The sequence below is a fragment of the Propithecus coquereli genome, unplaced genomic scaffold, assembly GCF_000956105.1.
Source record: "Propithecus coquereli isolate 6110/MARCELLA unplaced genomic scaffold, Pcoq_1.0 Scaffold252, whole genome shotgun sequence".
Lineage (NCBI taxonomy): Eukaryota > Metazoa > Chordata > Mammalia > Primates > Indriidae > Propithecus > Propithecus coquereli.
In genome coordinates this window covers 3,959,322-3,985,257 of record NW_012148086.1, presented here as the reverse complement: position 1 = coordinate 3,985,257, position 25,936 = coordinate 3,959,322, and the positions used below count along the sequence as shown (strand labels likewise).

At 44.6% G+C, this 25,936-nt stretch overlaps 1 protein-coding gene across 1 annotated transcript in view; it reads left to right on the top strand.

Moving 5' to 3' along the window:
* OGDH (oxoglutarate (alpha-ketoglutarate) dehydrogenase (lipoamide)) overlaps positions 1 to 25,936 on the top strand; it is an 89,069-nt gene that overhangs the window by 7,567 nt on the left and 55,566 nt on the right. Inside the window, exon 2 of the mRNA XM_012646935.1 lies at positions 8,848 to 9,096. Within this exon, the coding sequence (XP_012502389.1) occupies positions 8,875 to 9,096 (222 nt within the window). The 5' untranslated portion in view covers positions 8,848 to 8,874. The remainder of the gene's footprint in view (positions 1 to 8,847; positions 9,097 to 25,936) is intronic.

The following is a 25,936-nucleotide window of genomic DNA, read 5'->3' as shown; positions in this document are numbered from 1 at the left end:
TTCTGCTTTTAATTTTTCTGCTTTCTTTTTCCTGACTTCCTGTGGGTTAGATGAACATATTTAAAATTTTATTTTTATGTATGGTGTTTTTAGTATATCTTTGTATAGATTTTTTTAGTAGTTGTCTAGGTATTACATTATATAGATATAGCTTACTAGTTTACTCATACCATCATTTTTTCAGTTTGAGTAAAGCGTAGAAACATTATCTCCCTTAACATCCCTTTGCCCTTCTCCATTTAATTAATTAAGTAATTTTTAGAGATGGGGTCTTGCTATGTTGTCTAGGCTGGAATGCAGTGGCTATTCACAGCCACGATTATAGCACACTATGGCCTCAAACTTCTGGGCTACTGTGATCCTCTCACCTTATCCTGAGTAGCTGGGACTGTAGACATGTACCACCATGCCCAGCTACCCTCCCCCATTTAAAATTGTCTTAACTTCCTACGTACATTTAGAACTACATTGGACATGTTATAATTTTTGCTTCAGCCATTAAGCATAATTTAGGAGACTTATGATAAGGAAATTATATGTACCCATGTATTTGTTCTTTCTGTTATTTCTTCCTTCATTGATGTTCCAAGATTCCTTCGTTTATCATTCCCTTTCTGTTTAGAGAACTTCCGTTAGCTATTCATTTAGGATAAATCTGGCTACAAATTCCCTTAGTTTTTCTTCATCTGAGAATGTCTTGATTCCCCTTTCATTTGATATCATTGCTGGATATATGATTCTGGGTTAACACTTCTTTTCCTTTGGCACTTGAAAAATGAAAAATGTTACGCCAATTCCTCCTGGCCTCCCATAGTTTCTGATGAGAAATATGATGTTGTTCAAGAGTTTTTTGGTTTTTTTCTTGTATATAATGCATCTTTTCTCTCTGGCTGCCCTCAAGGTTTTTTCTTTGTTTATTATGTGTCTTAGTGTGCATTTCTTTGGGTTTATTCTGCTTGGAGTTAGCTTCTTGAATCTGTAAGTTCTACCTTTTGCTAAATTTGGGAAACTTTCAGCTGTTATTTCTTTGAGTACTTTTTCAGCCCTTCCCTCTGTCATCTTCTGGTATGCCAATGACATGAATATTAGATTTTTTTGTGGTAATTCCACGTTTCCCTAAGACTTTGTTCATTTTTTTTTTCAGTCTGTTTTCCAGACTGGGTAATTTCTTTTGTTCTATCTTCAAGTTCACTGATTTTCTCTGTCCTCTCCATTATTTTATTTAACCCATCCATCAAGTTTTTTATTTTGGTTATTGCATTTTTCAGTTCCGAAATTTATATTTTGTTCTTTCTGTCTTCTTTTTCTTTGCTGAAATTTTTCATTTTTCATTTGTTTCAGGCCTGTTCATGGTTGCTCATGGAAGCATTTTGATGATTGCTCTTTTGGAATGCTTATCAGATAACTCTAACATCTGTATCATTTTGGTCTTAGTGTCTACAAATTGTCTTCTTTTCTTTGAGATCATTCTGGTTCTTGATGTGAGGAGTGATCTTTGACTGCAACCAGGGTGTTATGTTATGAGACTCTTGATCTTAGTTAAGTCTTTAAACAGAGCAGAACAGACTTCCTCTGACTACTGCTGCCTCTTTGTTCCTGGGAGGGGCTCCTTGTTACTGCTTCATGGACATAAGAGCTCCCCATTAGGCCTTGGTGATAGGCCTGGGAAGGGAGGAGTGCTGCCTCTTTACTGCTGGGTGGGGTTGGAATCCAGCCTCCTCACCTGGTCTCCACTGACATTGTTGTGGAGGAGGGAGGTGGGGAGGGCTTGTTATCACCAGGTGGGGATGAAAGTCCACAGTCTTTACTCTGATGTCACCTGAATGGAGTGAGGGTGGGGCCGCAGTGTTTTCTGTGGAGTTTGGCTGCAGTAGAGCAATTGTTTAAAAGTTTTCCATCTTACTGCCTTTTTCCTGGTTCTTTGGCTAGAGAGAGCAAACTTTTGTTGTGGAGGTTTTTTTTTTTTTTTTGTCTACACCTGTTGACATTTCTAGGTTGCAGGCTTCTCTGGTACCTAGTCTGGGACATATGAAGCGAAAAGAAAACTGAGAATTCAATACTCTTTCTTTGGGTCTTGAGGTCCCTAGCCAGTCTGCTTCCTTCTCTCCACCTTTCAGAGTCATCTTCTGTTTTGCTTTTAATGTAATCTCTCATGTTTTTAGCTAAATTTAGCAAGAACCAGAAGTCCTATATGTGCTTTAATAGCATGTTGATGAATCGCCTTGCTTTCCATGAAGATTTAATAATTTACACTCTATCAACACCTTTAAAAAGTGCCTGTTTACCTGCACCCTCACCAGTCAACCTCTTCATACCAGTGCAGTCATGGGCACCTCTGATGCTGTGGGGCCACATCTAGGGAAGGAGCAGAACAGTCTTCAGACCTGTATGGTGAAGCTTACTCAGGGATCTAACCTCAGATTAGTGCCCTTCTGTGGTGAAGGCCCATGGTTTATGAGCTAAGTGGGCTTCCGTGCTAAATGATGGAGACAGCCTACTCATGTTTCAGAAGTTAACGGTGACCGCTACTGCAAATTAGCTAATGTGTTTAGGTTTGTCTTGGGAACTTGAACTTTTTAGAGATATCACTAGTTGACCTTTTTTTCCCTGTTAAATTGTAATTCTTTCGTCATTACAAAATATTTTTAGGTTTGCAAATGCTTTCATGTTTGTTTCGTAATTATAGGAAGACATTATGAAGGAATTAGGAGTAATTGCTGTCTCCACTTTGTGGCCCAGGAGACTGAGCACAGATTAAGTGGTATGCTCAAGTTTCACACAGTGAGTTAGTGTCACACTCTGTCAACACCTCTGTGCCTGCAGGCTCAACAGTTGTTTTCATCTAGCAATGACAAAATACCTTTGCAGTTTAAAAGTAATCCTCACTACCTCCCTATCCCTCAGCTTATGTTTAATGAGGTGTCACCAGTGAAAGATGTGAAATTCTTTGAGATTCTCAGCCAATAAAGGAGAATTGATACCTGTACTCTCTCTACATATATTCTTCGTATTACTACTAAAACTAAAATAATTGCAGGCATGAAATAACAGCCATAGGTATGTGTCAGGCAGCAAGCATTGTGTTCTTGATTCATCATGAGTCCAAAACCGAAAAAAAAAGAAAATGGAAAATGTTTTCAAAATGAGGTGTCCTTTAAAATGGTTGCCAGCCAACACACATAAGTAATGGTAACTTAATGATACATGCTTTTTTCCCCTCAAAGACTCATTTGCCCAGAAACTGCACAGGCTATTTTGGCCTTTTAATTATCCGTCTGCTTTGCCTGTTGTGTTGATAGGCGTCAGTAGTCAGTTTATTTCCCTCATTCTGTTTGTAGGAACTTAGAGGTGGCCCTGGGGTAGGGTGTTTTCTGCCCCACTGGGGAAATTCTAGGCACAGACCTTAAGGGCTTCATAGTTCAGACAAAAATCATACTTAAGTATATCATTTCCTAAGGGCAGGGCATTTAACACTGGAAAACAAATTTTCCTTTGGTGTTTACTTTTTTTTCTTTTTATGTCTTGATTTTTTCCAAATGTCTAGGTTTATTCTTGCATCTTGAAATTAATGGTTACAACTTTGTCATTTTGTGTATTTTATTGATAATGATGGATTCACTTTTATTTTCTCTTAGACATAATTTTTTTTAAAACAACTTTATTGAGACATAATTCACATGCCCTACAGTTCATCCTTTTAAATTATACAGCTGCCTGTCAGGGTAAACTGCTCGTAAATATATATATATAGAGAGAGAGAGAGAAATAAATTATACAGCTGAATGTTTTTCAGTATATTAGAGTGTTGTAAAATCATCAGCGCAATCTAGTTTTAGAGCATTTTCGTCCCTCCATCCCCAAAGAAACCCCCACATCCATTAAGAGTCACTCCTCATGTTCTCCCCTTCCCCAGCCCCAGGCAACCACTAATCCACTCTATGTCTGTATAGATTTGCCTATTCTGGACTGTGATATTTTATATATATATATATATATATATATATATATCCATGGTTCCAGGCTCATAACTCCCATAGTCCTTATTATTTCCTAAACAGCAAAAACAGTAAGCATTATCTTTTGTTAAAATATTAACTTTTGTCCATAGTTCCTGAAGCAGCTTTGGAACAGTATCGGGGTGATAAAGGTAAAAGAGTCTTCTGTTATAATGTTGGGGCACTTTAGGCCGCAGACGTAGGCCTCCTGCCCTCCTTTCACCTGCTCCTTTTTCTCCGCAAGGCAGGCCATAGAAACTAAAAATAGGCTCAGATCTTCCTCCACCTTTTTGTCTTGGAGCTGGCAATAAAAAAATGACCTTGTCTGATTATAGGTCACAAGACCCCCATCTCAGGGGTGGTGACTCATACCTGGGAGGAAGGAATGCCTCAGGGAGGCCAAGAAGAATCTGAACTGACAGGCCTTGCTAGGTTTCCCCACTCAGTCTGTTGATATTAGATCATACCCTTTTTGTCTAATCAGATTTCTACATTGTTGTTCATGCGTCAGTCATGCCTATCCAGTGGAGTCTCTGTAAAAGGCCCAAGAGGACACGGTACAGAGAGCTGGGTAGCTTGTGCCTGTGGAGGTTCCTGGAGGGTGGTATGCATGGGAAGGAAGAACACCCACGCTGTCTCCAGGTAGACAGTGTCAGAATTGAATTGGAGGATACCAGCTGCTGTCTTCTGCAGAATTGATTGCTTATTGGTGGGGAGGAATACCCCCATGTTTGGTCACAGAGGTCTTCTGTATTGATTATTGTGATGTTAGAGCGGAGGAAAAACAGTTTTGTTTTTTCCACATGAGGACATTTCATATAAATGGAATCATAATGTGGGTCTTTTATGTCTGACTTCTTTCACAGAGCATGTTTTCTAGGTTCATCCTTGTTGTAGCATGTGTCAGTACTTCATTTGTTTTTATTGCAGAATACTATTACATTGTGTGACTGTAACAGATTTTGTTTATCTATTCATCAGTTGATGGACGTTTGGGTTGTTCCTATTTTTCGCTTTTATGAATGATGCTGCTATGAACGTTTGTGTACACATTTTTGTGTGGACATATGTTTTATTTCTCTTGGTTATGTACCTAGAAATAGAATTGATGGATCACATGGTAATTCTGTGTTTACCCCTTTGAGTGACTGCCACACTGTTTTCCAAAGTGGCTGCACCATTTTACATTCACACTAGAAATGTATGAGGGTTCCAAATTCTCCACATCTTTGTCAACACTTGTTGTTTTCTTTTTGATTGCACGTAGTGAGTGTGAAGAGGTATCTCCTTGTAGTTTTGATTTGTGTTTCCCTAATGACTAACGATGTTGACCATCTTTTTATGTGTTTATTGGCTATTTGTATATTTTCCTTGGAGAAATGTCTATTCATATCCTTTGCCTATTTTTTGATTGGGTTGTGTTTTTATTATTGAGTTATGAGTTCTTTATACTGTATACAAGTTCCTTTTGAGACAGATTCTCTGTTGCCCAGGCTGGAGTGCAGTGGTGCCATCATAGCTCATTATAGCCTTGAACTCCGAGACTCAAGCAATCCCCCTGCCTAGGCCTCCCAAGTAGCTAGGAGTACAGGTGCATGTTATCATGCCTTTTTTTTTTTTTTTCTTAAGAGACAGGCTCTTGCTCTGTTGCCCAGGCTGATCTTGAACTCCTGGGCTCAAGCGATCCTCCCTCTTCAGTCTCCCAAAGTTGCTGGGATTACAGGTGTGAGCCACTGTGCCCTGTGAGTTCTTACATTTAGGTCTGTAATCCATTTTGAGTTAATTTTTGTATATGATTGTACAGTAGGAGTCCGACTTCATTCCTTTGCACATGGAACTCTGGTGTCCTAGTACCATCAGTTGAAGAGACTATTCTTTCCCCACTGAATGGACTTGGTACCTTTGTCAAATAGAAATATTCCAAAAATGAAAACACTTGGAGTTTTTGAACAGCCCAAAGCTTTCGTGAAAAGTATTTGAACAATTGAATGTCTCTACCAAATGATGTATTAAAGTTCACTTAGTATCAGTTAAAGAACTCTAGAATTGGATTTCAAGACCTAATGTTGACTGGCCAGCAGCTTTCTTTCTTTTTGTATTTTAATACTTTCTTACGACATCATGTAAGAGAGAAAGGTTAAGGATGGGCTTTTTACTGAAGTGCAAATGTAAGTTAGTGCCAGCTCTGTGGGTCTGTCAGAGTGTGAACAGCAGACAGCTGTCCTGGCCATTCCTGGGCACAGGGGCATGTGGAGCCATCTGCTGAAGGGCAGCTTTTCCGATGAGTCATCTTAAGGGAAGTTTAGAAATCTCTAGCTATGCTGGTAACTGTGTTGGGCAGCACTAAACTATTTGTCAAATTCAGTGGCTGCAGATAACTTAACATCATGATTTACTAAACAGTATATTGAAAGGACCACTTTGGGAAGAACAGATGAAATGGTTTTATGATTGTTAGTGCGGTGCCTGTTAATTGGGCTTTTGCAGCAACTGAGTAATAATAGTTAATGAGGTGCTGCTGTTGTATTTTAGGAGAAAAATCCAACTCAGATTCAACTGGGTGTTTCATGCTGCATAGATAATGCCATCAGAGGAAAAAAATGAATGTTTTCCTTTGGACCTGTGTAATAAAAATTAGCATCAAATGCAACAGTGGTATTATTTTTGCCATCAATAGAGCTCTTTGCCTTAAATTGCTTAGTAGAAAAATTTGGAGTATAGAAGCAAGTAGGAAAAACTACTAAATTAACTTAAAACTTGATTTCTAAAATAAAAGAAAACCCAGGGATTAAGACTGCATTCTATAGTTATATCTAGAATATATTGCTTGTTCACCTTAATTTGTAAGGAGCAAGTTTTTGTTAGTTGTTTAGTTTGTTTCTAAAGAATCTGTTCTGCTTTTTCCCCCCTTTTGCTGGCCTATCTTTTCTTGTTGGTGGAGCAGGACAGAAAAGAACGCAGGACACTCTGACCCCTCTCTGTCAGTCTTTCTTAGGTGTATTCTGTACATATTTGGACCAAGAGGAAGGTTCTAATGCACAATATAGAAGATATTTTTATGTTACATTTATTTCTGGGTAATTCACAGCATGTTTCAGAGCTTGGATTTTCTTCAGGTAGTTGTGGACATGGGACATAATTCCAGCTTTACAACCAGGCCACCTGCTTTGAGGCACATTCATTATCAACTAAGCATCAGGCCAGCAAGCACCTTTTTTTCACAGGCAGTGTCCTTGTGCCATCAGGAAGATTGGCTTGGGATCTTGGCTACTAGCAGCCCTGTGACCGTGGGTGAAACAGAACAGAAACTGAGGCCATAAAGCAGATCTACCTTCCAGGGAGCGTGTGGGTTAGGCACAAGTCAGACGTGTGGAGTAGCTCACCATCCAGGACACTTGCTTCACTAACACAGGCAGGTGTTACTGAACAACTGCTCCAGGTGCTCTTCTTTTCAATCTTTGTGGAACTCACGTGCTCTCTTGGTCAGACTTGGCTCCCCGTGGCTCATAAAAGGGGGATGAGTGCCAGAGGTGGTGGGCAGGACCCTGGATGAGGCCCCTGCCTAGCTTTTTCCTCAGTCTTCCTTCCTAGCACCAGAAGGTTCTGGCTCTTCCCATCTCTCTTTCCTCCTGTGGGTCCTTCCACACGCAGTACCTCCTCTTCCTTCCTTCACATCCACGTCCTTCCTGCCCTGAAATGCCCCCACCTGTCCTCCCAGGGGGTTTGTTGGCATGTTCTGTGCCTCTCAAGCACTCAGTGCTTTCTCTGTAATATTTTTTTATATTTGTTTCTCCTCTGCTTAAGGGTAAATTATTTTAGGCTAAGCAAGGTATTTTTTTTAATTCTCTGTATTTTCTAGAATACTATGAGTACAACAGGTGCTCAATAGTTTCTGGATTGGCCTGTAATCCTAGCACTCTGGGAGGCTGAGGCAGGCGGATTGTTTGAGCTCAGGAGTTCGAAACCAGCCTGAGCAAGAGCGAGACCCCCGTCTCTACTAAAAGCAGAAAGAAATTAATCGGACAACTAAAAATATATAGAAAAAATTAGCCGGGCATGGTGGCGTATGCCTGTAGTCCCAGCTACCCAGGAGGCTGAGGCAGAAGGATTGCTTGAGCCCAGGAGTTTGAGGTTGCTGTGAGCTAGGCTAATGCCACGGCACTCTACCCTGGGCAACACAGTGAGACTCTGTCTCAAAAAAAAAAAATAGTTTCTGGATTGATTAGAAAATGATTTTCTCATTCTGCAATTAATCCTATTCCTAAATTAATTAATCCCTTTTGCCTTTTGTAATTGCTTTATATAAGGTATATAATTAGAACATCAGATGTCTGTAATTGTCTCATCCCTTAAACTATATATTTTTTAAAATTTCTTTGTAGAGATGGAATAGGGACCCAGGCTGGTCTCAAGCTCCTGGCTCTCAAGCGATCTTTCCACCTCGGCCTCCCAAGGTGCTAGGATTACAGGGGTGAGCCCCCACATCCAGCCTTGATTTGAACATTTAAGTGAAGATGGTAACATCTACAACTGTGCACCAACCTTCCCTGGGCTAGCACAGGCATCCTGTCAGTTTGACATAGTCATGGCTCTGTCATGCTCTCAGGCACATGAACTAGTGGCACCTAGCAGGTAGCACAGTGTTGCAGATGCATTTACAGACCAGAATCTTTCTCTTCAACCATCAGAGTTGGGCAAGTTTTTTTTTTCCTAGTAGCCTTATCTCCTAAAATGCTCTTTTTAATTAGCAATAATCGCACCTTGGATAAACCTCATTGGCTACGATACTGCCACTGTGCAAAGCTGAAAATGCTCTTTTTAAAAAACTTTTCTTTCTTGTTTTTTTGTACAGGCAGTCGTGAAAGACTTAAGGACAAAAATGTTTCATTTAAGGACTTGTGCTGCTAAATTGAGGCCTTTGACGGCTTCCCAGACTGTTAAGACATTTTCACAAAACAGACCAGCAGCAGCTAGGACATTTCAACAGATTCGGTGCTATTCTGCACCAGTTGCTGCCGAACCCTTTCTGAGTGGGACTAGTTCGAACTATGTGGAGGAGATGTACTGTGCTTGGCTGGAAAACCCCAAAAGTGTACATAAGGTAAGGCTCGCAGGGCCGTGGGTCCACCTCATGTTGGTGTGTTGGTCTGATGCTGACTGGCTGCCAGGTAAGTGCGCGCAACTTGAGGAGTCGGCAAGCAGGCAGGCAGCTGGAGCCTTGCACCGAACACCAAGTCATCTGCATCAGACCCAGGGTGGCCCCAGCAGAAACCACAGTCACCTTGCTTGGTGTCCAGCAACAGACACAGTGCTTAACCCTGCAAGGACGTGAAGCAGCACGTGGATGACGCTCCAGGATCTACCCAAGGGCTGCTTCAGGATGAAGCCTCTGAAGAAAGAATGAACAGACGTGCGTGGAAAAGAACAGAGCTCAGGAAGCTCCTCCATCCCGACTGTCCCAAGCAGACACTTTTATATTTGACATGCTTTGAAGTCACCTCATGTAATTTCTGTATAAACGGCTGTCTAGATCATTATGTTCCTGTTTTTCTCCTGTTTCTTTCGAATTTCTCTGTGTTACCTGTAAGGGTTCTTCCTAACCTTTTCTCCATATGTTTGATGATATAAGCCGTGCCTATTGATGGAATTTCTTTATTCTGTTTTTGGCCAATGATTATGTATAGGTTTTGATAACTATCTCTTAATTTTCAGGGCAGGCAGCCGACCTAATGCAGGAGTTGGGAAGGCAGCATAGGATAGTAATAAGAGGATAGATCCCAGAGTTCCTAACTTCCTGTGCCTTATCTGTAGGATTGTTGGGAAAATTAAATGAGATGATATGGGCAGGGTGGGCAGCATCTGCACAGAGGGAGTGCTCGGCCAACATTGCAATTTGGCCTTTTTCCTACTCTTGAATCTTGGGATCTTATCACCAAAAGGCAGTCTGCTTCCCTTAGGCCCCTGTGAATAAGCTCTCCCTTCAAATGTTAGTGACATTTAAAAATGGATACATTCCTGTGACTGCTCGGCTTCCAGGTCCCATTTTATCAGGAATGCCACCTTTTGGTCTCAGCCTCCTTGCTCAGCAGTGGAGGGGTATCTAGCCCAGCCCTTCCATTTCCGTGACAGTCTGGGAGCTGCATTGCTCCTTGAGCCAGGTGAGACCTGGTTTCCTGTAAGAGATCTTGTGGTTTATTTTTCTAGTCTATAAACAAATTGCCCAGAAAGAAGTGCTATGTGAAAATGGCCCCTGCTTTTGTTGTGTTGCACGTTTCTGAAGACTGTCACTGCAGATTATTCTGGAATAAAACTTAGCACAGAGTTTCAGAATCAAGACCTGTCATCTGTGCCCAGGCCTATTCCTTTGCGTGCCTTTTCTCTAACTTAATCTCCTTGTGGAACCAACCAAGTTATTTTAAGTTATGTTTGGATTAGGAGACAATAGCTTCTGAATGACAATGCGTTGTGTATGAACAGTGAAGACCTGGACTCAGGGCTTCTTGTGAAGGTTTTGTCCTGTGAATGCTTTGTAGGTGAGAGGTGCACACCGTGAGCTGTGTGGCCACAGTGCTGTGGGCACTGGTCTGACATCGTCATAGCTGCTCCTGCTGGAAGCTTTTGAATAGCATTTTTGTGGGGGCATGGTGGCTTTGTGTTTTTATCCCTGTTTCTGTTGCCAGTAATCTTCAGGGAACACAGCATGGGAATCACACACATGCTCTGCCCTCCCAGCTTGTAGAGGGGAAGGGGCAAGATGGCTAAATCAGTGGATGTCCCTTCCAGCAATCCTGGTTGTCACCCCTCCTCTGCCATCCTAGATGGTGAGGTGGGTCCTCTTCAAGTGGGATTAAGCCCAATATCTGATGTGTGCACATTTTGAGGAGAGATGATCTATACCTTCCGTCAGATTTTCAAAGGCATCTGTGACTCACAAAAGATTAGCATCCACAGTCTTGGAGATAGGTCACTTTATTTGTGCTCTTGTTTTAGAACACATAATTTAGGTAGAGATAATAAAATTAAAAGTGCTGTTAGATTTAGATTGATCATCTCTCTTATCTCCAACTTAAACATCAGAAATGTCCTGAGGTCAGATTCTGTAGTCATTTTCAGAGAGCTTATAGGGGCTGCAAGAATGAACTTTTCATATCCAGGAGAAATGGAACAAACTCAGCCTTTCTCCTTCCTCCCTTCTACACTGCTTCCCTATGATCATTTTTAAACTTTTTATTGTTATAAATAATAGTTTTATTAATATTATTTTATTATCATTATTTCAAGCATGTATAACAGTGGAGAGAAGAGTAGAAAATGACCCTCATGAGGAGATCCATCACCCAATTTCAATAGCTGTCCACATTTTACAATTTTTGAAAAAATCTATTCCCTGCCCCACTTGTTTTTTTTGTTGTTGTTGTTTGTTGATTTGTTTTGGGTTGGGATGGGCCACTGGAATATTTTAAGGCATATTACAGACCTTTGTCAGTTCTGGCATTAATGCATCAATGTACCTAACTGATAAGGAAATGGTTTCATAATCATACTTAACAAAATTAACAGGATAATTCTGATAGAATCTAATTCTCAGTCTATATTCAAATATTTGCAGTTGTCTTAAAGCTGCCTTTTTACATTTGGTTTTTATATATATATTATATACATATATATATATATTTTTTTTTTTTTTTTAATTTGAGACAAGGTCTCTCTCTCTGTCTCTCAGGCTAGAGTGCAGTGGCTCGATCATAGCTTGGTGCAGCCTCAGACTCCTGGGCTCAAGTGATCTTCCTGCCTCCGCCTCCCGAGTAGCTGGCACTATAGGTGTGCACTACCACACTGGGCTAATTTTTCTATTTTTTGTAGAGGTGGAATCTTGCTTTGTTGCCTAGGCTGGTCCCAGACTCCTGGGCTCAAGCAATCCTCCCACCTAGGCCTCCCAGAGTATTAGGATTATGGGCACGAGCCACCGCACCTGGCCCATTGTATATTCTAGATAGAAGTCGCTTATCAGATATCTAACAGTCTTTGAGATCATACTATAATTCTTTTAAATGAGACTTACAAGGAAAATTTTTATTCTCCTTGGAGACCTCCTTGTAGGTATGTGGGGTAGTTCAGAGAGTGATCTGTTTCCCAACAACTTCTATGTGGACAGCCAGGCCCAGGAAAAAATGCTGTGAAGAACCGGTAAGGAGCATTTTAAGACTTGAAAAATGAAGCAGCAGGAGAGAAACTTTATATAATTTGTCCATTCCCTATTGAGTTTTGTCTTTTCCTTATTTGTAGGAGTTATTTTTGTAGGGATGTTGAGCCATTGACTTAGATGTGTGGCAGATATTTTCAGTTTATTTAGTTATCTTTGTTTTGTAGTTTTTGCTATACTGTTTTACATTTTTGTGTAGTCAGGACTGTCAATCTTTTTTCTTTAAAAGGATTCTGGGTTGTAGTTTGGGATATTCTTAAATTATAGGAGTTCTAGAAACTGATGTAGTAGTTCCCTGGCTAGTGTGACATCCCTGGTATTATATTTAACACTGTAGTGTTCATTGTTTCAGATATGGATGCTTTCCTCTCTACCTCGAAAAATATGCTATAGTCTTCTTCAAATTTGTGCATTTAATTTTCTTTTTTTTTTATTTCTTTTATTTTCGAGACAGAGTCTCGCTCTGTCTCCTGGGCTCTAGAGTACAGTGGTGTCATCATAGCTTACTGCAACCTCAAACTCCTGAGCACAGGCGATCCTCTTGCCTCTTTCCAAGTAGCTGGGACTACATGTGCACACCAGGACGCTCGGCTAATTTTTCTATTTTTAGTAGAGACGGGGTCTCATTCTTGGCTCAGGCTGGTCTCGAACTCTTGGCCTCAAGTGATCCTCCCACCTTGGCCTCCCAAAGTGCTGTGATTATGGGCGTGAGCCACTATGCCCGGCTGGTTTACACTTTATAATTACTTGTTATATCTCTATTTTAAAAGGAAACTTTTATTTTTAAAATGTTTAATCATGAGAATTATATTTGTGGTAAAGTATTTGAGCAAATAAGAGCTGCAAGTCCCTTTTTTACCCCAAGCCCATTCCCCAGAGCAGTATCCAGTTAACAGCCTGGCTTGGGGTCTGCCTCTGCACTGGGCCCATCCATCCCTCTTCTCCTTTTTGTTCCTAAGTTTGGTCTTCTAGACTTTTGTCATGGTTCTGGTCTGTCATGTGTGCTCCTCACTGATCCCTCTTAGGAGCCTTTGGCAGTGGCCTTGTACTGTCAGCGTGTGAAGCCCTCCTCATTAGGAGTTCAGCACTTTGGGGTCATGTCGAATGGTAACATTTTAATTTATGTTTTAAAAACACAGTCAAGGCTGGGCACGGTGGCTCACGCCTATAATCCTAGCACTCTGGGAGGCCGAGGCGGGTGGATCGCTCAAGGTCGGGAGTTCGAGACCAGCCTGAGCAAGAGCGAGACCCCCGTCTCTACTAAAAAAAAAAATAGAAAGAAATGATCTGGACAACTAAAAATATATATATATAAAAAATTAGCCGGGCATGGTGGTGCATGCCTGTAGTCTCAGCTACTCGGGAGGCTGAGGCAGAAGGATTGCTTGAGCCCAGGAGTTTGAGGTTGCTGTGAGGTAGGCTGACGCCACGGCACTCTAGCCCGGGCAACAGAGCAAGACTCTGTCTCAAAAAAAAAAAAACCACAGTCAAAACTAAATTATCCTTGTTAATATTTAAGACAAACAGGTAATTGAGACCTGCTAAGCCCCTGTCAGTCTGGATGTTGGTCTCATTTTGTTTTGTAGGGACAGGTGCCCACCCACAACTGTAGCATGGTATCTAGTTCCTCTGAAGCATCCACCAGGTTCTGTCCGTGCTGTGGAGGACCCAGGGTTGGTCCTGAGGGGGTGCAAGGAGCTGGTGCCTATTCTCCTCCGCTCAGTGCCTCCAGCACCTGCTGTGGGGTGGTCTTTGCTGGCCCTGCTTTCCTTCTGGGCCTGCCTGGCTGTTCAGCTTTCCCAGAGCTTGCCCTGTACCTCAGGGCTCTTCCTCTGCTCTGTGCCTTGCTCTGTGCCTTCTTGTTTGACCTCTGCCCACTTCCTAAAGCCTGCCTTCCTGTTCTTGTTAACTGATGTCCATTTCTTGTTGGTTTTTCTTCTTGTGACTTTCACGTGTCAGCTCCTAAAGTGTGCACACATAGTCGCTGTAGGAGGGAGGGCCTCTGTGGATTCAGGGTACAGGTGCAGGCTGTTGGCCTCACCACTGCGTCTGGCCTCACTTCTCTTCAGCCTGGATCATTCTGCTGCTTCCTTGCGTGCTCAAGAAACATGCTGATATTTTCTGTGAGTGAACCAGCCAAGTGGAGGAAAAGCACAGACACACATACTGTCCCATTATGGGGCAACTTGGGCCTTTTCACTCTGTAGTATTGAAACTGCCTTGGCTGCACCTTGAAAAATCATGGTATGCCGGTTCTGTCCTGGCCTAGAGCTCTTCCTGGGGCAGGAGCCCTGCTCCAAGTTACCCTCCCAGCCATTGTGTGCCGGCTGCAGTGCAGGGGCTCCTCATAGTGAGTACATGGAGGTCTGATGTGCTCACGTGACAAGGAACAGCCGTATTAAAAAATCTGCACAACTCTTCAGTGCTGCTCAAGTGATTTATTTCCTGGAGGAATTCAAAAGGCAAAATTTTAAGTAATGACAGTTTGGTGCTTGGAACACATTTTGAGTATTCTTTTACATAGTTGATTTATGAATGACTTATCAAAAAATACATTCAGTTATCCCTTGTTATCCCTGAGAGATTGGTTCCAGTACTCCTCTTGGATACTGAAGTCCTCAGATGCTCAAGTCCCTTATATAAAATGGAGTAGTATTTTGCATATAACCTATGTACATACTGTCTTTAAATCAACTCTAGATTAATTATACCTAATACAATGTAAATGCTATGTAAATAGTTGTTATACTGTGTTGTTTAATGAGAAGAAAAAAGGTCGTATGTTTCAGTACAGATATAATTTTTTTTTTCATGTATTTTTAATCCATGGTTGAATCCACGGATACAGAACCCATGGATAAGGACGGCTGACTGTATACCTAAAGTGCATGGCCTACTTAACAGGGTATCAGTGATCAGGGCTTTGAAGTTACCCCTCGATAATCGTCAGCTTCCTACGTCAGGAGCATTGTGGCTTTTTGTGTTAAATCAACTAAACCAGCTCAGTGTACCTTTCCCAACTTTAGCACAGTGTTTTACTCTTAAGGGTTTTACATTTATGGTTTAGTTAGGGAAATAAAATTAACTCCTTTGAAAACAACAGGAAACATGAAGCAGTGCCTTCACTAGTATGACATTTTGCAGTTCTCGACAGCTTTGTGCGAGAGGAAAAACAGTCCTGCCCTGTCATCCTTAGCAGGATGGTTAAATAAGCTAAATGTCAGTTAGAATATGGAGAGAACCCATTGAGCTTCTGATGAGCAGTACATTATGCTGAGCTGTGAAGGGTAGGAAGGGTCCTGGCCAGAGCACGTGTCTGGTCTTAGGCAAGAGCAGAGACAGTTGAGGGGCCCCATCGGTGCTCATGGTGCTCAGTAGGGTGACAGCGGTGTGATGGGGAAGGGACTCGGGGCCAGGAGCCAAATCAGCAAGAAAAGACCAAAAGTTTATGTTGTGAAATAAATGGAGAGGTTCCAAGATCAAGCCAAGGGGGATTCATTTGTTTTGTTACATGCTGTGGGAGTGTGGACCCCCCTCAGCAGGTAGAAGGAGAGCAAGTTTGGGGATACAGTGGAGGAGTCAGGCTCCCAAGAGCAGGAGAGGCCAAGGACAGGATGGCAGGCACATGAACTAACTGAAGCTGGTGGGAGGACAGAGGCCTACTCTAAATGAGGATCTTGGCATCTTTTGGAGCACAGTATTTTTAATGATTATCCTTTTGTGTTGTATTTTAAGCAAAAGTAATTTTTTTTCAATGTCAGCAATTAAAGGAAGGGGGAGAGAGATCAAAAAATCCTTCACAGGAAAGTAGACACCAAGAGTGAAAAAGAGAATTATTTTAGCTAGTTCCATCTTGGAGCACAAATAGCCACAAGCACTTGCCCCAGGGCCGCCTCTTTTTCCTTTGAGGAAATGAAAGAGCCACACCTTGCAAGTCAAAGGGGTGGCTCAGCCTCCACATGATCTGAAGCTGGGTGGCAGGGAGCAGGTTACTAAAGGGTTAGTGCCAGTTAAAAACCCTGTAGCAGCTGCTTTGCATAGCTGAGCCGATGTTCCCCTAAGTAGGGCTGCATAGTTACTGCCTTGGAGGACAGAGGGGATTGATACTTGGCCCCATGTGAGGCCCCAACCAGATGACCACAGGTAACCACAGATGACCACCCTGGTTCTTCCCAGCCTCCCTGGCTAGTTGTGATTCTGGGAGCCGATGAGGTGCGCCATCATGTGCAGATCTGGGCAGAGTGCTAAGTGGTCTCATTTTTTTTCTCTCTCCTTTTTTTGGCGGGGTGGAGTAGAGATGAGGTCTCGCTATGTTGCCCAGGCTGGTGAATTCCAAGGCTCTCAAGTTATCCTCCTGCCTCGGCCTCCCAAAGTGTTGGGATTACAGGCATGAACCACTGCGACCAGCCAGGTGCTCTCATTTTCTGAGGAATGTCAGAAAGACTGTGTAAGGGAGTAGTCACAGGCATCTTGGATGTAATCTTTTCATGCAGTAAAAGTCAGGTTTCTGTGAGCATTTGTGTAACAAACCACTGCAAAAGTTGGTAACTTAAAACAGTACCAATGTAGCATTTCTCATGATTCTGGGGGTTGGCTGGGGCTCCCCTACTGGCTCCTGCAGTGGGCTCCCATGCAACCGAGGCTCAGACCAGGCTGAAGGCCGTAGAGTCCACTGACATATCTGGCAGTTGGTGCTGGCTGTTTGCTGGGCCCTGGCATCCTCCAGTAGGCCAGAGCGATTCCCACACAAGGCCTCAGGTTATCTCCGGACAGGGAAAAGAGAGGCTATGGGGACTTGGAGGCCTAAGCCCAGATGACACACTGCCACCCCTACCCATTACGTTAGTCAGAGCAAGGCAGTGGGGGTGGGGGGCACGGGCAGCCATATGGGAAAGGGAAATCATGTGGCCACTGGACGATCCACCATAGCCCTTTCCATAATTACCTGATAGAGCGGCCACCTTTGGTCTAGCGTACAGTCCCAGTGAATATCATTCTAATATCAGCAGGTTCCATAGGGCAGAGCTGAGGCAGCTTTTCTTTGCTAATCTTGGGTGTTTTTTTTGATGTTTTATTTACACACCCATACAAAGAGAAAATAGTAGAGATTGGTTTTGTTGTAGGTGGTTTTTTTTTTTTTTTTTTGAAACAGGGTCTCACTCTGTCACCTAGGCTAGAGTACAGTGGCATCATCACAGCTCACTGCAACCTCAAACTCCTGGGCTCAAGCAGTCCTCCTGCCTCAGCCTCCCAAGTAGCTGAGCTGGGAGTATAAGCATGCACCACCATACCCACCTAATTACTCTTTCTTTTTCTTTTTTTTTTTTTTGGTAGGGTTGGGGTCTTGCTCTTGCTCAGGCTCGAACTCCCGGCCCCAAGTGATCCTCCCGCTTCAGTCTCCCAAAGTGCTAGGATTACAGGCGAGAGCCACTGCGCCCAACCAAAATAGATTTTTTTAGAAATATTCCTAGGGCCAGGCGCTACTGTTAAAGATGTCAAGCCTAAAAGAAAAATAATAGAAGTTTTTATTTGGCTGTTGAACCTTGAGGTAGGCCTGCGATCCTAGGGCCAGGCGCGGTGGCTCACGCCTGTAATCCTAGCACTCTGGGAGTCCGAGGCGGGAGATCACTTGAGGGCAGGAGTTCGAGACCAGCCTGAGCAAGAGTGAGACCCGTCTGTACTAAAAATAGAAAAAATTAGCCGTGCGTGGTAGCTCGCACCTGTAGTCCCAGCTACTTGGGAGGCTGAGGCAGGAGAATCGCTTGAGCCCAGGAGTTTGAGGTTGCTGTGAGCTAGGCTGATGGCACAGCACTCACTCTAGCCCCGGTAACAAAGCAAGACTCTGTCTCAAAAAAAAAAAAAAAAAATATTTTCTCTCTTGTGACTAAAGCATTGCTGTAATGGAGCATGCATACATATGGTTTCTTTAACTGAGGAATACCTAAATAGAACCCCATTCTCCCATCCAAGTACTAACCAGGCCTGACCGTGCTTAGCTTCTCAGATCAGACAAGATCAGGTGTGTTCAGGGTGGTATGGCCATAGACAGAACTCCATTCTTAACTGGCTTCAGTATAAACAGTTTGTGGTACGATCAGCGGGTCTGGATCTCAGTACCCCGTTGTGATTTTTGCTTTAGGGGCAGAATGGTGGTGGGCAGTGCTCTGGCCTGGGCGTGGTTGGAGTGAGGCCAGTGTGGATAGAAGGTCCAGAGTCCTGGACAAGGAAAAGCCTTCCCTGGGCACGGTCTCAGCAAGGCCTTTGTGGATGGAGGGTCCAGAATCCAGCTCTCCCATCCTGTATGCTCTCTTTTTGGAGACTTTTCTTAGCCCGATAGCAAGAATTGTTTGCTAAAGGCTCTGGAGGTGAGCAGTCCATTCACAGGTTTCCCCCACATGAGATGTCCTGTTTGGACATTCAGGGCAATCATACATTTGGGTTTGAAATCTCGTTCTTGGGATTTTCCGGAAAGGATCACACCCACAAGTTAGGACAGTTTCTTGGGCAGCATTGGAGGGGGTGGTAGAGGCTGTGCAGGCTGGCCCTGCCTTGTGCGCAGTCATTCAGCTGCATGCTGTGGCTAGGAAGGGGAAATCTGCCCCTCAAAGTAGCGCCAGGCACCCTCAGGGCAGGATGGTCACAGGGTGCCTGGGAGCAGCTGCCTTTTCCTCGGTTTGGCTGTGTTAGAATGTGAGCCAAAAGGAGGGCCATGCATTGGTGTACCTGGGTCACTAATAGCCCTGTAGTTCATATTTATAGCAATTACAAAGCATTTTTAGTGTCAGAATTGAATAATCAAGGTTGCATGGATAATGCTGTGCATGGTCATTAGCGTATCACCTATGTGGCCTTGGAGACTGGGTGTAGCTCCATGCAGTGTGGAGACCAGAGCTGGTCCTGCCCGCTCCCTGGATTATTGTCTGATGTACAAGTCCTTGACAAGCACTCAGCAGAGACAAGGTGGGGCTAATGAGGTGACCAAGAGTGGCCATGTGTATGGGCTGGGCTGGGCTTGTTCCCTGGCTGAGGTGGAAGTCAGGGGGCAGCTGTAGAAATGGCATCTGCAGGGGACTGGGGACGAGAGGAACTGGTCCAATCAGTTCAGAACCACGCTCAGACAAAAGAGTTCGCGAGCTAGAGTAAGCTCTGGTAACCCAATGGCTGAGGGTTTTTGTTTTTTGTTTTTGTTTTGGAGATAGGGTCTCACTCTGTTGCCCTGGCTAGAGTGCAGCGGCGTCATTATAGGCCACTGCAACCTGGAACTCCTGGGCTCAAGAGATCCTCCTACCTAAGCCTCCCGAGTAGCTGGGACAACAGGCGTGCGCCAGCGTGCCTGGCTAATGTTTAAACTTTTTGTGGAGACAGTCTTGCTGTGTTGCCCAGGATGGTCTTGAACTCCTGGCCTCTAGCAGTCCTCCCACCTCGGCCTACCAAAGTGCTGGGATTACAGGCCCAGTGGCTAAGTTCTGATGCTCTCCTCATGTTCCTTGCCTTCTTGAGCAAATGCAAGTATATGTGCACGTGCTTTTTAAATTGCAAGAAGCTATACAGAATCTTACTAAGTAGTCTGTGTTTGAGACTTTTATAGATAAGAAAACAGGCCAGAGAGCTGAAGTGACTTCCCTGATCCTGATGTAGCTCATGGGAGGCAGACCTGGGACTTGGGGACCCAGGAGGTGACAGCAGGCAGGCCTGCTATTGCCTGTGAGAGTGGGCACTTGGGAGCTGTCGAGAGCTATCCTGCATGACCGTTTGTGTCAGTGACAGTTGGGGGAAGGGGCGTTGGATGGCATGTTTGCTGCCCTCAGAAATAGGACGCCCTCCTTGAAGGTTTTCTTTTGGAGACTTCACAGCCAGGGACTTTGGAGGAGCTCGGCCCTCAAGACCCTCCCTCGTCTCTGCTGACTCGAGAAGAATCTGCCACATTGAGCCACCAAGCATGCGGGAACAGACAGATGCTCCTTGGTTAGGAGTCCGACACCTGTTGAGGGCAGTGCCTCTGTTGCAGTGAGGGGCAGCCCTGGACTCAGGCTTTCGGGGGTGGGACCCTGCACTGCTCAGGCTGTTCCTCCCAGGAAGGAGGCTGAATACCGTCTGGATTTAATTTGGCAAAGGTTAGATGAGCACCTGCCACATGCAGAGCACTCTAGTATTTCCAGCCTGTCAAGCACTTCCTCTAATTGGGAAGAAAGAGCACTAGCCACTGTGAGGAACGTGTGTTGTGGTCACATGAAAGTTCAAGAGTTTGGCTGGGCGCGGTGGCTCACGCCTGTAATCCCAGCACTCTGGGAGGCCGAGGCAGGAGGATTCCTTGAGCCCAGGAGTTCCTGAGCAAGACTGAAACCTTGTCTCTACAAAAAATAGAAAAATTAGCCAGGTATCGTGGTGACCGCCTGTAGTCCCAGCTATTCAGGAGGCTGAGGCAGGAAGATCACTTGAGCCTGGGAGTTTGAGGTTGCCGAGAGCAACAGTGATGCCACTGCACTCTACTCAGGGCACCAGAGCGAGACTCTGTCTCCAAAAACAGAAAAAAAAAAAAGAAAAGAAAAAGAAGTTTGAGTTTGTGGGGAAACTGTGACTTGGAAAACAGAACTTCATTTATTACAGCTAAGTGCTTTTTAGTTATCTGAAATTAAAGTAGGAGTTCTAGTTTCATTTCAACCAGAATGTAAAAATTATTTACACCTGAAATCTGTCATATTTTGGTTTAAGTCATCTCAGTAATAAGTTGACCTTAAACACACACAAGCTCCCTGCTTTCGAGCCACCCTCCTTCTCTTGCCATTTGGTGGCAAACAGTGGCCACTACTCTGGTCAGGTCCTTTCTCTACTCCCTAATCTCTTGTGTTCCTTCCATGTGCCTGCATCCTGGTCCCAGTCCACCTGCCCCATCTGGCTTCTTACCTTCTGCATGTGGTGGATGGGTTGTGGCTTGGTGCTCCCACTGTCTGTTCCCTTCTACCCAAATGCCTTCTCTTTCTTCCTCAGGTCCCACCCGCCCTTCATGGCTCAGACATAGGTCCCCTCCTTGAAGCATCCTCACTCCGTGTTCCACCCAACATGTTTTATTTTTCATTTCTCAGCACTTGTATTCATTCTGCGAATTTGTATGTTTATTTGTCTTATCCTTCTTGGAGAGTGAAAAGCTCATTTTAGTCATTTTCCTATTCACAAACCTTATAGCATGCTGTATATTTTTTTTTTTTTTTTTGAGACAGAGTCTCGCTTTGTTGCCCAGGCTAGAGTGAGTGCCGTGGCGTCAGCCTAGCTCACAGTAACCTCAAACTCCTGGGCTCAAGCAATCCTTCTGCCTCAGCCTCCCAAGTAGCTGGGACTACAGGCATGAGCCACCATGCCCAGCTAATTTTTTCTATATATTTTTAGTTGTCCGATTAATTTCTTTCTGTTTTTAGTAGAGACGGGGTCTCGCTCTTGCTCAGGCTAGTTTCGAACTCCTGAGCTCAAACAATCCGCCCGCCTCGGCCTCCCAGAGTGCTAGGATTACAGTCGTGAGCCACTGTGCCCGGCCAGCATGCTGTATATTTTAATAGGTATTTGTTGACTTGAACCATAATTGCATTTTTTTAAAAATCGTATTCATTTTTTTTTGTATTCATTTTTTCACGTGGTGTAACATATCCTGTACACATCTGACTCTCTTTTAGTAAAAATGGTTATGTGTGGTAAGAACTTTATTGGAATCCCACAGCCCCTCGCTGGGCGTGGAAGTTGGCCTTCTGGGAGTGGGGACCTTCCCACACCCCTCCTCTGGTCTGGCCTAGGATCCCTCCTTGAGGCTGACCTTTTTTTTTCTGAGACACAGTCTTGCTCTGTCATTTAGGCTAGAGTGCAGTGGTGTCATCATAGCTCACTGCAACCTCCAACTCCTGGGCTCCAGCGATCCTCCTGAGTAGCTGGGACTACAGGTGCGTGCCACCATGCCCAGCTAATTTTTTTCTAGTTTTTGTAGAGATGGGGTCTCACTCTTGGCTGGTCTCGAACTCCTGACCTCAAGCAATCCTGCCTCGGCCTCCCAGAGTGCTAGGGTTACAGGCGTGAGCCATCATGCCCGGCCTGCGCTCACCTTTTCTGCCAGCTTCCTGCCCCTGGAACGTTATTTGCAGCCATGCCCACCTACTTTAACGTTTTAACCTTTTTCCTCTTACCACTGACATCGTCTCCGGTGGTCAAAGAGTTGACTGTACATTCAAGGCAGGGCAAGGGGACAGATGTTTTCCTTAAATCATCACTTGTGCAACAGATGCCAATTAAGAGGTTGAAGAGGCGGATGACTCTAGCAGTCGGCAGGGACTCGGGTGTGGAGCTGGGGACGCCCTTGTAGATCAGTGTGACTCAGAAGTCCATGCCACCACCCTGAGCCAAGTACTGAAGCCCAAATTCCACATTTATCCCCATAAAGGAGCCAAAGTCTGACTTTGCCTTCATTTTTCATGAGTGAAAAACCATTTCTATTTCAGGACACTTTTCTCTTTAGTGTTTTTGATGGTAATGTGCTATTAGATTGTGGTGCTGTTAAATCCCATTTCCCCCATTAGCCAGTTACTATACTTTCTCCTTTTCACTTCTGCTTTGTCACTTGGAACATTTCTGGAAGTAGAAGTTGCTGTCTCTGCCCACATCAGACCTTAGTTTCTGGGAGCATCCAAAGAAGAACAAGGGATACTTAGGAATAAATTTGGCTCAGAGAAACAGAAAACTCAGTACTCAGTTCAGGCGGCTTAAACCAACAGGTTTAAATTTTCTCACTCAACAAGAAACCTGAGGTTGCTTGCCTCAGCTTAGGTTACCAATGGTGTCGCCAGCAACCCAGGTGCCACCTTCCAAGTGAGTAGGCTTCTGTCCCTTCCAGGTGTCTTGTCACACTCCAGGCTCTCTTTCTGAAGCTTTCTGTTCATTTGGGAGGGGCTCCCTCTTGGGCTGGCTGGTTACTCACTAGTCTCCGGCCTAGCTGTGATTTATCCCCTGAGATGGGGCAGACACTTAATTCTGACAGCAGGGGAGAGATCTCAGGTTGAGATGAGTGTGGGAGGAAACAAACAAGGGCTGGGATTATCAGAAGGGGAAAGCCTCTCCAAGAGGGTGCCGAAGCTAAGCAGCTGTGTGAAGGGAGAGGACAGCATCCCAGGGGAAAGGCAGGCAGCTGCTAGGGTCTAGGGGAAGGAAGGAGCATGGGGGCCACAGAGGCAGGCAGGCAGGCAGGGAGGGCTCTGCAGGCTGCATAGAACCTAAATCCAGGGGGTCATGGAAGGCAGGTCCCATTCTGATGCAGGTGTTGAGAGGAGAGGCAGGGAGGGAGGCAAGGGCGGGTGGTTTGAGGAGCTGGGAGAAGAGACATCTCCTTGAGGAGTGAAAGACATTGGAGAGATGCTGGGTTGCAGGACGAAGGGAAGTGGAGGGAGAGATGGGGCTGGCTGTGGTGTCTGGGCCCAGGAAGGAAGTGGCCCCATCAGAGGCTCTTGCAGGGATGGGTGGGGTCAGCGGGTAGGTGGGGGCTCTGAGGCTTGGGCAAGTATTCTGGCTTCTCATGTATCCTGCTGCCATGGCAATCCAAAAATGACCTTCATTTTCAAAGCCTTTTTTAAAAATTCAACTTTTGAGGTATAGCTTACATTAAAATTCACCCATTTTAAGTGTGTGGCTCAGTGGGTTTTGCTAAATGTATGCTGTCACTACACTCCATATAGAACATTGCATCACCCAAACCTGAAAACCTTTTAGTATGACTCCAGGTCATGGTGCAAAGGGGATTGCTGTTGTTGGATGTGTAGCCGGCCCAGTCCCAGAGACGGGGTGGGCTGTTTGAGGGGGGTGCCGGGTACTCCCCCAGTGGTGCTGGAGCTGAGTGAACTGGGGAGTGAAGTGGGGTGAGGTGAATAAAGGAAAGATCATGGAAGCTGCTTTCCCGACATATTCCTTCCCTGGGATTCCCAGTAGCTCATCAATACCGGTATGAACCAGTTTTTTCTGACTGCCTCCAGCATGAGCTGAATTGCTGAATTTCCATCTGTGCAGTTGTCCTCAGCCAATTGAAAATCACCTGGAGTTTTATTCCAGGCACAAAAGAAGGTCAGAGAGAGGAGGCCCGATGATCATGATCGCCTTCTCTCTAGGGCCTGGGCTGGAAGGTGTCCTGAAGCCTTTGTGCTCTCAGGGACAGAGAGCTGACTTTGACCTTACCTTGACCTTAGATCCCTAGGCTTGTCGGGTAGAAATTCCTTTCACTTTATTGTGGAACCCAGAAGCTTACAAATTGTTTTCCTGGCTGCTTTGGTGAGCCAGGGTAAGAGGCACTTTTGCTGGAGTGACTACAGTTCTTTATGTAAGGGTTGCTCTGCTATTACTCAGTTAACCTTACCACCACCATGCCTGGGGACTGCTGTGCGTAATTTCTGCCTGAGCCTAAACCTCTCCCAGCAGAGGGTGTGGTCAACGTTCCAAGTGCTCTTAGTGAGCGAGAAAAGCCTGCAGAGAGCATCAGTAAAAGGTAGCTAGCTATTCCTATCACTGCTGCTGCTACTATTCTTTTTTTTTTTTTTTACCATTTTTATTATTCAGTAGCTAATTTTACTGAAGAGAGGTAAACTTGTGATTTTGCTATGACTTTTGGCTTTGTATCCATAAGCAGATATTGCCCCCCAGAATAAAGGAGTCTGTAAGCTGGGGAGGACCCTTGATCCAAGGTCTTGCTCTTGGATGACTTTGCCCTATATTTCTGGACACTTCTTAAAAAGTTTTGTGAGGTGGAAGGAAGACAGTACGTTTTAAGGGTTTAAGAAAGTTTAGGTTGTGCTGCTCTCCAGTGCCTACTTGGTTTGAAAGTTGTGTCCTACCCGTGAGCCTTGTTGCAGCCCCACAGACCTGAGGGTCCAGAGCTGGACTGGGTGGGGGTCACATGGTGAGGGTAGAGATGCTAGCACAGGAACAAATCTGGGGTAAAGAGCCTTGGTTAGGTTTTATGTGGTGGTAGCAGCTTGCTGTTGTTCTTGCTGGGTAGGGGTGGGATGTAGCTGGGCTCTCTCCTGCCCACTTCACTGCTATATTGGAGGGGCTTCTCCTTTCAGGCCAGGCCCTAAGTTATTGAAAGCCTGGACGGAAGCCAAGGAATGTGGTCCTCAGTTATCTCTGCTTCTAGAACAAGGACAGTGGCCAAGGCGAGCAGTCCCTGGTCATCTCTGCTTCCAACCAGGATGGATGGCCAAGGTGTGTGGTCCCCGATCATCTCTGCTTCCAGAACAAGGATGGTGGCCAAGGCATGTAGTTCTCGGTCGTCTCTGCTTCCAGAACCAAGATGAGCAGCCAAGGTGTATATTCCCTGGTCATTTCTTCATCCAGAACCAGAGTGGTGCCCAAGGCATGTGGTCCTCAGTCATCTCTACTTCCAGAATGTAGAGAGCGCTTACGCCTGCTGGGAAAGCTCCCGAACATCAGAAACACTTGGGGGTGTCCAGCATGTTTGTACACAGCTACCTTCTAGATCCCTATGTCCTTGTACAGAACCAGTTGGGGGCTTAGGCAGCTTTACCTTACCCTAGGGAGTTGATGCTGCAGTGTCCTCTATTTTTTCTCATAAGAGTAAGTCCATTTTTTTCCTCTGGTGGAAATACTGCCTTTTCATGTATTAGAGGAGGATTCAGACTGAGTTTTGGTGAGAACCAATTTAATAGAGGAAAATTGAGAGAATGGTTTGGGGGATTCCAAATCTTGGATTTCTGTAGCA